Below are 14,470 nucleotides of genomic sequence, written 5' to 3' on the forward strand. Positions count from 1 at the left end.
TCGTGCCGCGTCCTGTTCGATATGGGACTCATAGCGACGTATACAACGCGTGTAAAATACAACATTGTTTGTTTACATGAAATTCGAATACGTGCTGCGCGACGACCACCGCGCTTTAATTTTAAGTAATTCATTTGAGTAATTATAATGTCGTCCAGTGCCGCTGGAAAACGACCAGTATGTTGTAGAATTGCGAGAAGTGTTAAATTCAATACAACCGATGTAAATCCACTTTAAATCATGAATATACAATATATACAAGAATATTAATATAGAATACCTTGTGGAGTTATGATTCGTGAATGGGTTATATCCAAAATAAGAAATGCCAGGCTATGCAAACAAATCGATCACAAGAAACGAATACGTAAGTAATAAACACGTAGAGTAGTTTATTACGTCAATACAGTACATCCATTGATATACCGGAGAATTTACCATAAAGTAATATGTAAGCAGACGTTAAATACAACAACGTCTTATTTATAGGCTCGGTAGGATACTGAACCCTAGGCGGGAATGTCCCTCATTGGTCGAAAGTTAACATTATATAAATACGTAATAAAGGGACGTTCGCACTTATGTCAACAACATGTCTATTTATAGACTCGGTTTAAAGAAAAAAATTGTACGTATATCAAATATGTAAAAAAAAACCTCAAACACAGTATTTAAGAAAACTTCGATAATACAATAATAAATGTTTTCGATAGATAAAGATCAAAATGTTTAACACGACATACGTACCTATGTATAAATATGTGTCCTCCGAAGCAGCTGAGTTTAATGGATTTTCGTACACATATATGCTAGGAGTCACATGTAGGCATACACTCAATAGATGTCTATGACGTAGATTATAAAAAAAAATGCGTTATAAAATTAAAACGAGTTGAGTCATTGTTAAGAATATTAATCACAACCCAAAACACTGACATTCACAACTCGGTTAAAAGCAATACTTATTATAATAATCTTATTGTCACATTTAGTGAGAAGAGTATATAGTGAAAAAGGTATGTTAGTATAAATACGTCAAATATAGTAATAGTGCAGCGCAGTATACAAACAGGGGCGGATCTAGGATTCTGGAATAGGGGGTCGATAAGTTGACCTAAGGCCAAGTTTGCCCTGTTGGTTGTTAAAAATAGGGGGGCCGCGGCCCCCTCGGCCCCCATCTAAATCCGCCAATGACAAACAACTACAGACCCGGGCCGGCCCGGGAATGAACACTTTATTATACACAACACGGAATCATATACGCCAAATTACGGTTCTGAACGAGACAACGGACAGAGAATGCTTTATTATAAAATGTCATCAAACGCTTCTCGCTGACTTGAGACGTTTGCGACAATGTTGAAACCAAAGCTGTGAAGAATACATGTAATTGCAAAAGGTTCAAAACACTATATTTTTAACTTCACTGCTACAACTAGAATATTTTCGAAATAAAATATTGGCTCTGCTGTAGAATGGTCGAATAAATGTCGTTGTATGTCCTCATCATCCGTGAAGTTACCATAACAACATATACAATAAAAACGTTCTTATGCACAATTCCAAGCTTAGAGTCACCAAGGTATATGGGTGGAAGTACACTACTTCTAAGAGTACTCTTCGGATAAATAAAGTACATACATTCAGACTTCTTAAGATGGTGTATAATATCTGAATAAAGTCTGAGCCATACCTCGCTGGTGTCAACTTTTGCTCAATTAATGATCGTTTTGTTTAAAACGTTTTAGTCATTCTCTCGAAAAGTGTCAAATTGTTGATATCAACAGGTCATTTCTTTTATATAACCAATACGCAATGCAGCCTTAGAGTTACATTCTTACACATTACAACTACGTGACATTTCATTAACTCTTCAAACCAGGTGGTCACGTTTTACACGTTTCCTTTTAAAGTGTGTCGTTTTTTTTAACACGTCACCACTGACATTTTACCTTGCAAACTGACTTGCTGGCTTGATAGATGAGTCATGAAGTTGAGGACGCCACCAACGACAGGCTCAATCAATACTGGTTTTCGTGAGTGAACAGACCAAGAGAAAATCGTGACTTTAATGAGCACCGTTCTGGTTATTTGAGCCCCAATCCTTGCTTTGGTGAGTATCTCAGATACATGGAATTCTTCAAGGGACATTGCTGGGTATTACACTCTTCATAATTTCTGAAATGATATCGCACTTCTTGTCAACGACGTAAGGCTTCCGGTGATTGATCCTTTCAGATTTAGTATCTACATGCATGGATGTACTAAGAACATCCATGCTACATGCAACTATGGACGTACGTCCATAATGCAACATGGCACGTATGTTCCCTAAAAACTCAGACTATCTTCAAATTAAGGGACAAATGAAGTTCTCGACCAGGAGACAAACCCTCGATACGAAGACAGATTCTGACAAACCAAGGATGATTTTATGCGGACTGTACACGATTAAAATTCCAACAGCAAAATCTACTTTCGTTTTCAGCTTCGGTTACGTGTTAAGAAAAAAGTCACCTTGGTTTTTTTTTTTTTTTTGGTTTTTTTTGATACAGGGAAAAAGTCTCCCGATTGGGAAATTCTTTAGTCGGGTCGCGTTCTGTTCGATATGGGACTCATAGCGACGTACACGACGCATGATAAATTCATTGTTTACATGTCTGACATGTGTATTCGAACACACCTCTACAGCCATCGCCCTGTAACCTAATTTGTTCACACCATGGACCTACACCGTATGTTCACACTTACTAATTTTTCGGTATGTCATCAAACATAAAGACGTGTCCTGTGATAAATGGGATAATGGATACTAATGAGAAAAATAAATCTCTTGATTTAGAGATATTCTTCAGGTGATTCCTAGAATAGTGTCTCACTGACATGTGCGTACAATCATGATATTTTTTGAGTTTCTTTTCATATGTTACAACAATAGAAGTATAACTAGCTTTATCTCTCCTCCTAAAAGCTATTTATTGTCAATCATTCGTCAATATAATATAAGAGGGGGGGCAAGGGTTATGTTCAACGTAATTGCAATATTTTTTTGTTTGTACAACGTAAATTGAAAAAATAAATTCCGTAATTTTGTAATCAAAGGCTAGACGTACAACGTAATCAATCAAATATTTTTTTCGTACATTGTAAAAATGTGTCATTTTTTTCAGTACGTACAAGAATTTTCTAGGTTTTCTTTTTTAATTTTCCGTAAAATGTAAAATAACCTTTATTTCCTCTGTAAACTGTAAACATTCAATTTTCACTGTAAACTGTAAAAACGTCTTTTTTTCCTTGTAAATTGTAAAAAGCCCTTTTTAATTCCCGTAAAACTGTACCAGTTACCCCCTTGCTCCTCCCCCCTCATATAACCATTATGAATTCAGAACCAATAATGGAATCATGGTTACACATATTAAATTTGTTCTTGACTACTACTGACTGGGTTGGAAAAGGTGAAAAAAAACATTGCATGTGGTGTCTGAAAAAAATAAAATCGTGAACTAATGGCAGTCATTTTAAACTAGAATAGTTATTCTAATTATTAATTGTATATTCATTTCAATTTCAAAGAAAATGTTGTAGTTTATTTTTCAAATTTTGCAATTACACAATTATTTGAAATTATTAACATTACTATTTTTCATTTTTTCAGACTAAATTTTTATAGTACATGAATGCACTGAATTAGAGTAACATATTGTATTTAATGTATAATTAATCATTAGAATATAAAAGAACTAGTACTGACCATGTCACTTGCACAAACACGTGTGTTTCTAATAGAACAAATGCAGGAATTGAAAGATGATTTCATAGTTAGTTCCATTGTCAGTTTATTTTACACCTTGGTAGCTTCAGGTCAAAATTCTTATTAAAATACAGATTTTTTTTGGTTTTGAAACAAATATACTTTGGATCATGATAGTATACATATGTGTATGTCATACTTCCAAGTAATGGTGCATGCGCTGATAAATGTATTTGGGTTGTTGGGGGAATTTGATCAGCAATCTGTTTCCTTGGGGAAAAAAACAACACATGAAACATTCATGACTAATTTGCAATATTCCAAATTGTTAACAAAATTTTGAGTATCTGTTGGAATGTTCACAGAATTATGTTTGATATTTAATCAAGATAGTAACAACTGAAGATACAAGTTATTGTACAATAAAAAAAAAACAGTTGTTCTGGTCGCATACAGATATATCATTGCACATTCCTAGTACTGTAAAAGGGTTAATTATTCACTGGGTTTTAAATTTTGCTTATTTTGCTGACTGGAAAATGCGCTAAATTAAAACCCAGTGAATATGTAAAATTTAGCATAGAACACATTATCTAAATGATTGGGCGATTTGCTTGGAATTTATTTTCACTAATTTTTGATGAGATTAATGTAAAATATAGAGAAAAATGTATATTCACTGGATTTTATTTTCACGGAATCATCCCTTCAGTGAAAATAACGAAAATAAATTCCAAGCGAAAATTAAGTACTCCACAGTATATTGAAATACTATTATCACACTGATATCTAACTCAAACGTCAATTTTTTGAAATGTTTTAACAAAATCAGAAATTATATCATAGTGATTTTTCATTTTTCTGATACAAATTCAAAAAATTAGTTATTATTTCAATTATTATTCAATCTAACCTCCTTAACCTTTTTACCTCCAGAGTTTCTCGCCCAAATTTTTCGACACTTTTTTTCTTATATGCATCAACATTTCTGGAAAAGAACCTTAATTTTGGAGCCAACAGACAAAATTTCAGTCAATTTTTAGTTTTTACTCAAAAAATTTAGCTATTTTTGTCCCAAGCTTTCTGAAGGAAAGTGCAGACTATAAACAGGACTGATTTGTGAATTTATAATGAAAAGAGGGAACTGATGGGTGAAAAGGTTAAACATATTCAAAGATATTCAAAGATATTCAAAGTTATCCACATTATCTCTTATTGCAATATAATTACCATACATTTTTTTTAGCTAAATTAGATTTAAATATGGACCTGTTCGTTGGTAAGACCTTATCCAACAAATCCCAGGCTACAATCAGTGGAGAAGACGCACTTCGCAATAAAGTGGTTGGTTTATACTTTTCTGCAAGTTGGTGTCCACCATGTAAAATGTTTACTCCGATACTGGCTGATGTTTACTCGGAGCTAAAAGAGAAAAATGCACCGTTTGAAATCGTCTTCATTTCCTCGGATAGATCACCGCAAGATATGAAACAGTACATGGTTGAGGAACATGGTGATTGGTTGTGTGTACCATTTGGTGATGCACTTGTTGGGTAAGTGAACAATTTGTTTAGTAACAACGGTTGCTAGGGGTGGTAATAAAATGTTTGGGCATGTCTTTGAAAGTTATGATAATATTGTGACGAAAATATGGGGGGAGGAGGGGGGGGGGGCTTTCTTCATGACTCAAACCAAGCAGAGGAACCATTTGTTTGGCTAATCTATATCTTGTTTTTAGCTCCCGTGAAACGAAGCTTATGTGGTGCCAGTGTCTGTGACTCTGTGACTAAAATTTGTTCCACTGATAACTCAAGATCTACAATTTCAATTCAAATGAAATTTGGTACACAGCTAATATATGATGAGTAGATGCGCTGATTAGATTTTGGTGCAATTCCATGCATATTAATTCATCAATTATTGCATTAATTAGTCCCCGTTCGGACGCAGTATCTGTATCTTAGAAATGCCTGGACCAATCACAATCAAACTTCACACATACATCATACATGATATTATACATATGCACGTCAATTTGTTTCATGATCTGATTCAAGATGGCCGAATGGCGGCCATTTTTGTGCTAAAAATCATCAAAATCAACCATTTCTCGGCTGTTTACAGATGGATTTAGTTCAAACTTAGTATATATATTAGACATTATGGGACCTTGATGCACATCATTTTGTTTCACAATCTGATTCAAGATGGCCGAATAGCGGCCTTTTTTGTGTTAATAAATCCTAAAAATCAAGCATTTCTTGGCGATTTACAGATGGATTTTGTTCAAACTTGGTATATACATTAGACATTATGGGACCTTGATGCAAATAATTTGATTTTCAGATAAGATTCAAAATGGCCGACTGACGGTCATTTTGTTTTAATGAATGTGGTTCTCATGCCATATCTCTGACTTGCTTTCACTGATTATGTTCAAATTTTAAATATTCATTATACATCATGTCATAGATAGACAGATATAGTGGTTTGATGATCCTATTCAAAATGGCCGAATGGTGGCCACTTTTGTGCTAAAAAATCATCAAATATCAAGCATTTCTGGCATTTATGAATGGATTTCATTCAAACTTGGTACATATATTAGACATTACATGTTCCTAATGCACATCATTTATTTTTCAGATCGGATTCAAAATGGCTGTCTGGCGGCTATTTTGTTTTAATGAATGGGCTTCTAGACCCATATCTCAGACTTGTTTTGACTGATTATATTCAAATTTTAAATATTCATTATACATCATCTCATAGATAAACAGATATATTGGTTTGACGATCCTATTCAAAATGGCCGAATGGTGATCATTTTTGTGCTAAAAAATCATCAAATATTAAGCATTTCTGGCATTTATAGATGGATTTTGTTCAAACTTGGTACATACATTAGACATTATGGGTTCCTGATGCACGTCATTTTATTTTGCAGATTGGATTCAAAATGGCTGACTGGCGGCCATTTTGTTTTAATGATTGGGCTTCTAGAGCCATATCTCTGAAATGCTTTGACTGATTATATTCAAATTTTATATATTCGTTATACATCACGTTATATATATACATGTATTTAAAATGGCTGATTTTGAATGCTGTTCCAGAGCAATATCTCTCAATATGGACAAGTACTCGTTTGACGATCAGATACAAATGTCAATTTTAATGTTAAAAAATCATATTCCTGACATGGTTATATTCCAGCCATATTACTATAAACAAAACTATTTATCCTAAATTTGATAACTAACAGGGACTGTGCCATGCATGGCTTGTTAATTTATAACTTAGAGTCTTTAAAGTTTCTTAACAAATATTTGACTAGGGTGAGTAGCCTAATTTGCATATTGCAATAACGTATTCTGTCGCAAAAAAAAACTGATAATATTTCATTGGAAGGTCTGCAAATTTGCGAATTTTAGTATATAATGATTTATTATATCATGATGGATGTTATTTGAGCAGATGCAGCGACTAAAAACATCAAATGTATGCGAGTATGGGGAGTACACATGCGCAGTTACAAGAGTGACGCAGCCATTTTTTTAGTTTGACGAAAAGGCAGTACCCTTTCCGATTTTCATGAACGCAAGTTCAATTTCACTTTGTGCATCATATTCATCAATAGACAAAATCGAAGACAGATGCCGTACAACTTTCTGCCAATCTTGATTCGTAAATGTGCTGGTTACATGTACAGTGTTTTCCTCAGGCCTGCGTCACTTAGACAATAGCCTCGTAACTTTTGTTTTGCCCGCGACTCTGTAATGTTCAGGTCTTTTAAGGGTATCGGGTCTGATACTGTTCTTTCTTTCCACGATACTGTTTCCCTCAAGCTGGGCCGTTTCCAGGCCATTGTTTTGCAATGATGAATCAGAACAGAACAATTCGTGTGAACTGATCGATCCTAACTTATTATCTGGATACTCGTATTCACCTGCGGATACTTCGGCCTACTTTCAAGCATGAATATAGAAGGAAATCGACGATTTTTTTCGTATCGTTCCAGACTTTGCAAGAAATTTATATAATAATCACAGTGATCACTACTATTGGGTTCAAAAATTATTTATGATCATTCAAAATATAGTGGCCATGGCTGTCAGTTCAACCCAGTACTGACCTTCACCGCTATTGCGACGCCACGAGCAGAGAAAAGGAAAGCTGAATCCTCGCGACTACACTTAATACATGTGTAAGGCAGACACCTGACAGCAACACCAAGGAAGTTTGTCAGTTTTATTCAAGATATAAATTTTCTATTTTACACATTGAAGCTACACAACGTGACTGAAAGCACTTCCAATGTGATCTAATTTATAAACAATCTCTTTGCACATGACTCCCAGTGTCTTCTCCTCGAGCAGACAGTAATTTGTTTTCTCTTGGTTTCCATCTTACTCAAATAAAACGAAGCAGTTGATTCCTATTTTACTTAGTGTTTATTCTTGTTTGATATTATTAAACAAAAAATGCATTCATTAAACAAATAGTAAATATGCGAGTTTTTTGTTTTTGCTGAACGAGGACAAGGAAGACAAAATGGCGGTAGTTTTGTGCAGGGTCTATTGCGATATTCGGTTTGTATCAAAAGCACGTTTTTTTTGAGCGATAATTTGATAGCAATTAAACAAATTTCAATCGTTGGCGTATGTAAGGGCTGGATGACTTACTTTAAAGGGCTCAAAGTCCGGATGATCATTAAACAACAATGTTTTTATTTATCTGTTCTAGGTATGTTGTACAGACTTTTTAGTTGTGCTATTTTGATGATTTAATTTCAAGAATCTGTCAAGGAAACAGTCTGTTGTTACTTTACATATTCACGTAGGTTTAATTTAGCAGATTTTACTTGTCAGCGAAAATAGCGAAATTTGCCCATTGCGTCAGGAAGATCTATCCCGATTTGCTGCACTGAGATTAATTGCGTTTTTTACTACTCTGTCGCTAACGACACTAATTACCAAGAATTAAAAAAAATAAGTGAAATAAGTCGCATTGGAAAAAAAAAACCTAAGAAAATCAAAACAAAAATCAACTGCAGACAAGACAAACCCCGACCTCTAGAAATACCTCATTCATAGAGTGCCTCATTAGTGCCCTTTGTTTACAAGTTAGTGTCCTTGCATGTTTTTCAAAATGCCCATATCAAAATCATGTGTTTCCATATACAGTATGTCATAGATTCTCAGACATCTTGATCAATTTTATTGATGGATTGATCTGCATGCAATTACATTCACTTATTAGACAAAGCCTATACCTTTATAATACATGCTCTGATCACACGGGAGCTATTTACAGTTTAATTTTGATTATTTTTATTTATTTATTTCAGGCAAATGAGTCCATATCAACAACAAAAATAATAGTAAATAAATACTAGAATGAATAAGAAATATTTCAACACTGAGGGCATAGTTCATTGAGTTGACTTGCCTCAACACCTAACATGAAAAATACCCCAAACAAAATCTCTCCCTTAATTTTATAAATTTAGGAGTTTTGTCCAATATGATTTATATAACAATACTAATATAATCATTCCTTGTTTTAAACACTATATTTTATATATATATATATATATATATATATCTATATCTATATATATATCTATATATATCTATATATATATATATATATATATATATATATATATACATATATATATATATATATATATATATATATATATATATATATCAATAGATTTAGTAGTATATAAAACCAAGATATAGTAAAAGACACAGATGTACATAGAACCATTTTCTGTCACGATATTTGAACTACTTTTGATTTATGGTCCAATACAGTGTGCACCCTGGGGTTTACTTTCAACCATAGTCACCTGAACCAGTATGTGTGTTGTAAAACAGCTATACTGAGTTAAATGTTTTTTCATACATGATAAGTGTAATTGGTACAGACATCAACCTTTGACCTCAAATTATTGAACTGACTAACAGGGGATCGTATGTAGGGGTGTATTTTAAGGCACATGCCAAAGGTATATTTCCATGTGTTTACACTTTATTGTACTTGATGAGAATCCCACTTGGGATAGCATGTCAATAAAGTAATTATTATTATTATTATTATTATTATTATTTTATGACATAGAGGTACATGTACCTCCTTAATTTTTACATTGCGTCATTTTGAACTATATTCTACTTATATGTGTTCTGTTAAACACTTGTATGTACAATTGAATACAATATACATAAAATTAATATGATATAATATTTCTTAGGACACTGACCTTAGAGGAGTGTAATACAAACTCTAATTACATATTGCATGCCATTGTGTGTGTTCATCTTTCTCTCTCTCTCTCCACAATCCTGTTATATGTGGAGACACTTGGCTGGATTATTATAGCTTAAAAATTCACTCTGGCTTCCATGTAATTGTGAAGTATGTAAATCTAAGCAGTAGAATTCGGGTATTCAATTTTTAAAAATATTATCAAAATTTGTCTTGTTTATTGATTTTAATGCATATCATCAACTTTTCAGAATGTTTTCACAAAGTACAAAATAATTTACATTTTTAGAATGATTTCCATAGGAAGCATTTTATTATAAATACATTTAGTATTTTATCAGAATTTTTAAATAATTCATGATAACCACAAGTATTCACATTCTTAAACTACTTGATTATTTCCTCTTATGTGATGAAATGAAAATTTGAGATGTGATGAAAATGTATTGTCTCTGGGGGACATTAAGAACTAGGTCCTATTGGAGAAGGAACAATAAGCATGAATCCAAAAGGAAATGAAAATTTGAGATATGGTGAAAATCTGTTGTCTCGGGGGACATTAAGAACTACGGTATGTTCTACTTTTACAATAAGCAGGAGTTTGAAACAAAAGTACTACATTTAATCCCTTAATTCAAGGTAACAACATATAACACCCAGGATATGAAAGCCATATTTTCTCGCAGGTGATAATGTTTTTTCTATTTGGTGTTCTAAGTGTTATCTGCATCTTGTAAATTGTTAATGAAGAAGCTATTACTAAAGGGTATGTCTGGGGAATGAGTCATTATAAATGATTGAAGTATTCATGGGTTTCTTAGGGTTATTAATATAACTAAATCAAATATTGACCTCTGTGACCGACGCACACAATTTCAGTTTATTGAATATTACTTCGTCATATACGGATATCAATTTCTCTTTCTCTGTATTCTCATACGGGTCACATTTGCATGTATGACTGTCTCATTATTATATCATCAGTATTATGGAGATATGAAATATTCAATGATTGCCCACCGACAATTAGTTTGACATGTAGGCGGGAGTTGGTCCTCGCCAGCTGAACAGCATCAGACCTGACAGAATAGTGTATGTCTCGTCGGCAAGATCAATACTGTGAATTCCCAAAGTTCATGCCTTCTTGCAATGACTTATGATGAATATTCATTTTGGTGGTCATGTTAACACCATTGATCAAAGCTGTGTTTGTATTGTCGGCAAAAATCACAAACTGTTTTCAACAAGATGATAAACATTGCCCGGAAATAAACTCTGCCATGAATGGTTACTTTTTGATGGCTGTCACTATATGACGTTCCTGCAATTTGATTGGTACCGACAAAAAATCGTTGGGGAAACAAAAACTACATCGTTCTGTCAGGTGTGTGTTGGTTTTGGAGCAACGTAAAGGGTGCAATTCACACGACCTTGTCAGGCTAACCTACCATTAACACACAATTTTATCCAGCCTACTGAATAACAGGATAGTTACATACAGCAGTGACATTCAGATTTTCAACATACTTGCACTTATAGTTAAAAAAAAAAAAGTTATGGCGGTCACTGCTACTTTTCACACCACTCATAATGTAATGATAAAAATTAGGAAAAAAACGCTGAGGAAATATAATGTTTGGTTTGCTAGCGAATGAGAACTTATTTGGGAATAATTGCACATGCGCATGATTGAATGAACTATGACCCATACAATCTCGATTTGCATATTGTCAATCAAAGGTCCTGTTATTTGATTACTCATGCAAATTAGGCAATTAGACATAGACATTGCCACGTGTGAGTGTTTTTTATTTTTAACCAGAAAATAAACAACAATTTTAATGGTGTTCCAATTAGAAATCATTGGTCAAATTTTCACATAATATTTTTTTAGATAAAAATCAATTTAAAAAGCTATTTTTGATTGAAATTCACAAATAAACTGCATCTCTATCTTAAAGGGTGTTGATAATAAACAAAGAGAGAAATTCACACTTGTGCCCGTTTTTGTTGCTCGCAGACGAACGGTAGCTTTGCCGATCATTACTGTCATCATGTGCCCATTTCCTCGATAAACACAATGTATATGTAAATGTGCATTTTCAAATTTGTAGCGCTGTCACCAACACTTTGATAGAGAACACAGCGTATTACCGGTAGTATATATAAGTAATTGTCCTAACAAGTATACCACAAAGATGCTGCTATTAAGGCCTGACAACAACAAAAATTAAAATAACTGTTTTTCAAAAATTGGGTGATGATGGGGATTTTTTTTATGCTAAAATTTTGATGGCCAACAAACTTTGACAGTTAAAACATTTTGTCAATAGAGGGCGCTGTGTATCCTAAACTGGGTTATTATTTCAATTAGATTGACATAAGTAATTTCATATTTATATTTGCAGTGAATTGAAGAAGAGGTATCACATATCGTCTATTCCTACACTGGTGATTGTGAAGCAGAACGGAGATGTCATCACCGATCAAGGACGGTCAGAGGTACAAACAAGAGGTCCACTTGCCTTCAAGAACTGGTTGCAGGCATCTAATATTGTCCAAAATTTCAGTGCAGAGTGATTTCTATGTAAAAAAAATCGTTTTTAAAATGCAAACTCTTATATCAACTAAGATGGCAAGATATAAATTTTATTATAACATATTTGCATAAGAGATTTAGAAAATGAAAAATTATTTTAAAGTAAAATATTAACCATAAAAATTAATATAGTCTAGAGTCTTATCATTTAAAAAAATGATAGACATGTATAACGACCTCATTTACTTATAAGAATGATATAAGAACTTTCATTCAATAAGTTTATAAATTTGCTTTATTCACTAGTAAAATATTAGTAATAAGTATTACACATACATGTCAAAATTGTTAAAATATTTCAATGATCCAGCATATATTAAATGTAATTTTTGGTTCATGTAATAGAGCAAATATGGTACTCTCAATTAAAAAATAGCCATAATGTTATTTTGTTATTTATGCATAGAATGGCATGTGAGATCCATTAATATTATGGTCAATATGACAACCATGCTTTGAGTGGAAGTTTTCATGTTCTCAAAAAAAACAAAACATAATTTTTAAAGGTTATGGTATGGCGCCATTTTCCTCTGGAGAGTGTAATACCATATTACTGCATTTTGCTTCTTTATTTTGTTAATCTATTTGTAGGCTTTTTTTAATGATTATAGAAACATTAACAAGGATTCATAAAATGAGGGTTCATCTAAGATATATTTGTGTACAGTGATATGCATGAAGATCTATGGCAATTGAACATACACTATCAATAACACACTGATCGCTTGCAAAGGTTCATTTAACATTAATGATTGAGATTATCATATTTAATACCTGCTTTACATATAAGCAAGGATGTTAGAAAAAAAGCCTGAAGTGAAAGATATCCCTCATTTGCTTGTGTTTTAGACCTCATATTTCGTGTGACACTGGGGTTATATATTAATAACAAAAATCAAACATGGATCTTTAAGTTTTCCCTGGAGATGTAATTAAACTCAGCTATGTGTGTCAACAAAATTTGTCCCTCAAAATGCAGGAAATAGCGTTTCGGAGGGTTTAGATTTCCAAAGTAAGGTTGCGCCGAAGGGATTGGATGGTTAGCAGATATCTTCAGCCCATGCAAAATTTTGTGCCGCCGACTTGTATTCACATTTTCATTGCATATCACACCATTATCTTATTAGTCCCCGTTCGGACGCAGTCCGAAAACGGGGACTTATGTTTTGCCCTGTGTGCGTCCGTCCGTGCGTCCGTGATCACCTGTATCTCGAACATGCATGGACCGATTAAGTTCAAACTTCACTCATACATCACACATTATATGGGACATATGCACATGCATTTTTTTCATGATCCGATTAACGATAGCCGAATAGCGGCCATTTTAAGGCCGAAAATGCATCAAAATCGCACATTTTCACCATTCCGGACCCGGATCTCAGTTATGCATGGACGGATTTTGTTCAAATTTGGTACATACATTAAACATAATAGGACCTTGATGCACATCTTTTTTTTTTTCGGATCAAGTTCGAAATGGCCGACTGGCGGCCATTTTGTTAAAGAATTCAGTTCTGGATCCGTATCCAAGACATGTCTGGATTGATCAAGTTCAAACTTCACACACACATGGTACATCATGTCACAAATAGATATGTGCATTTGTTTCATGATCTGCTTAACAATAGCGGAATGATGGCCATTTTAATGCCGAAAATGCATCAAAATCACGTATTTTCACAATTCCAGAACCGGATCTCAGTCATGCATGGATGGATTTTGTTCAGATTTAGCACAATGTGTTGTACATATGCAGGTGCATTTCGGTCATGATCTGCTTTGAATGTATATGTCACTCAAATATGAACGGAACGGGGACGTGTCATTGACAATGACTT

The 14,470-nt window shown here is 33.6% G+C and overlaps 1 protein-coding gene across 1 annotated transcript; it reads left to right on the plus strand.

The window, feature by feature from the left end:
• Window positions 1–2,015: 2,015 nt before the first annotated feature.
• On the plus strand, window positions 2,016–13,011 carry LOC100373932 (nucleoredoxin-like protein 2). The gene is made up of 3 exons (XM_085503264.1): window positions 2,016–2,113; window positions 4,998–5,304; window positions 12,439–13,011. Exons 2-3 carry the CDS (start codon window positions 5,015–5,017, stop codon window positions 12,608–12,610), a joined length of 462 nt encoding a protein of 153 aa, XP_085359390.1. The 5' UTR covers window positions 2,016–2,113; window positions 4,998–5,014; the 3' UTR covers window positions 12,611–13,011.
• Window positions 13,012–14,470: the final 1,459 nt, after the last annotated feature.

The sequence above is a fragment of the Saccoglossus kowalevskii genome, chromosome 9, assembly GCF_978046115.1.
Source record: "Saccoglossus kowalevskii chromosome 9, keSacKowa6.1, whole genome shotgun sequence".
Classification (NCBI taxonomy): domain Eukaryota; kingdom Metazoa; phylum Hemichordata; class Enteropneusta; family Harrimaniidae; genus Saccoglossus; species Saccoglossus kowalevskii.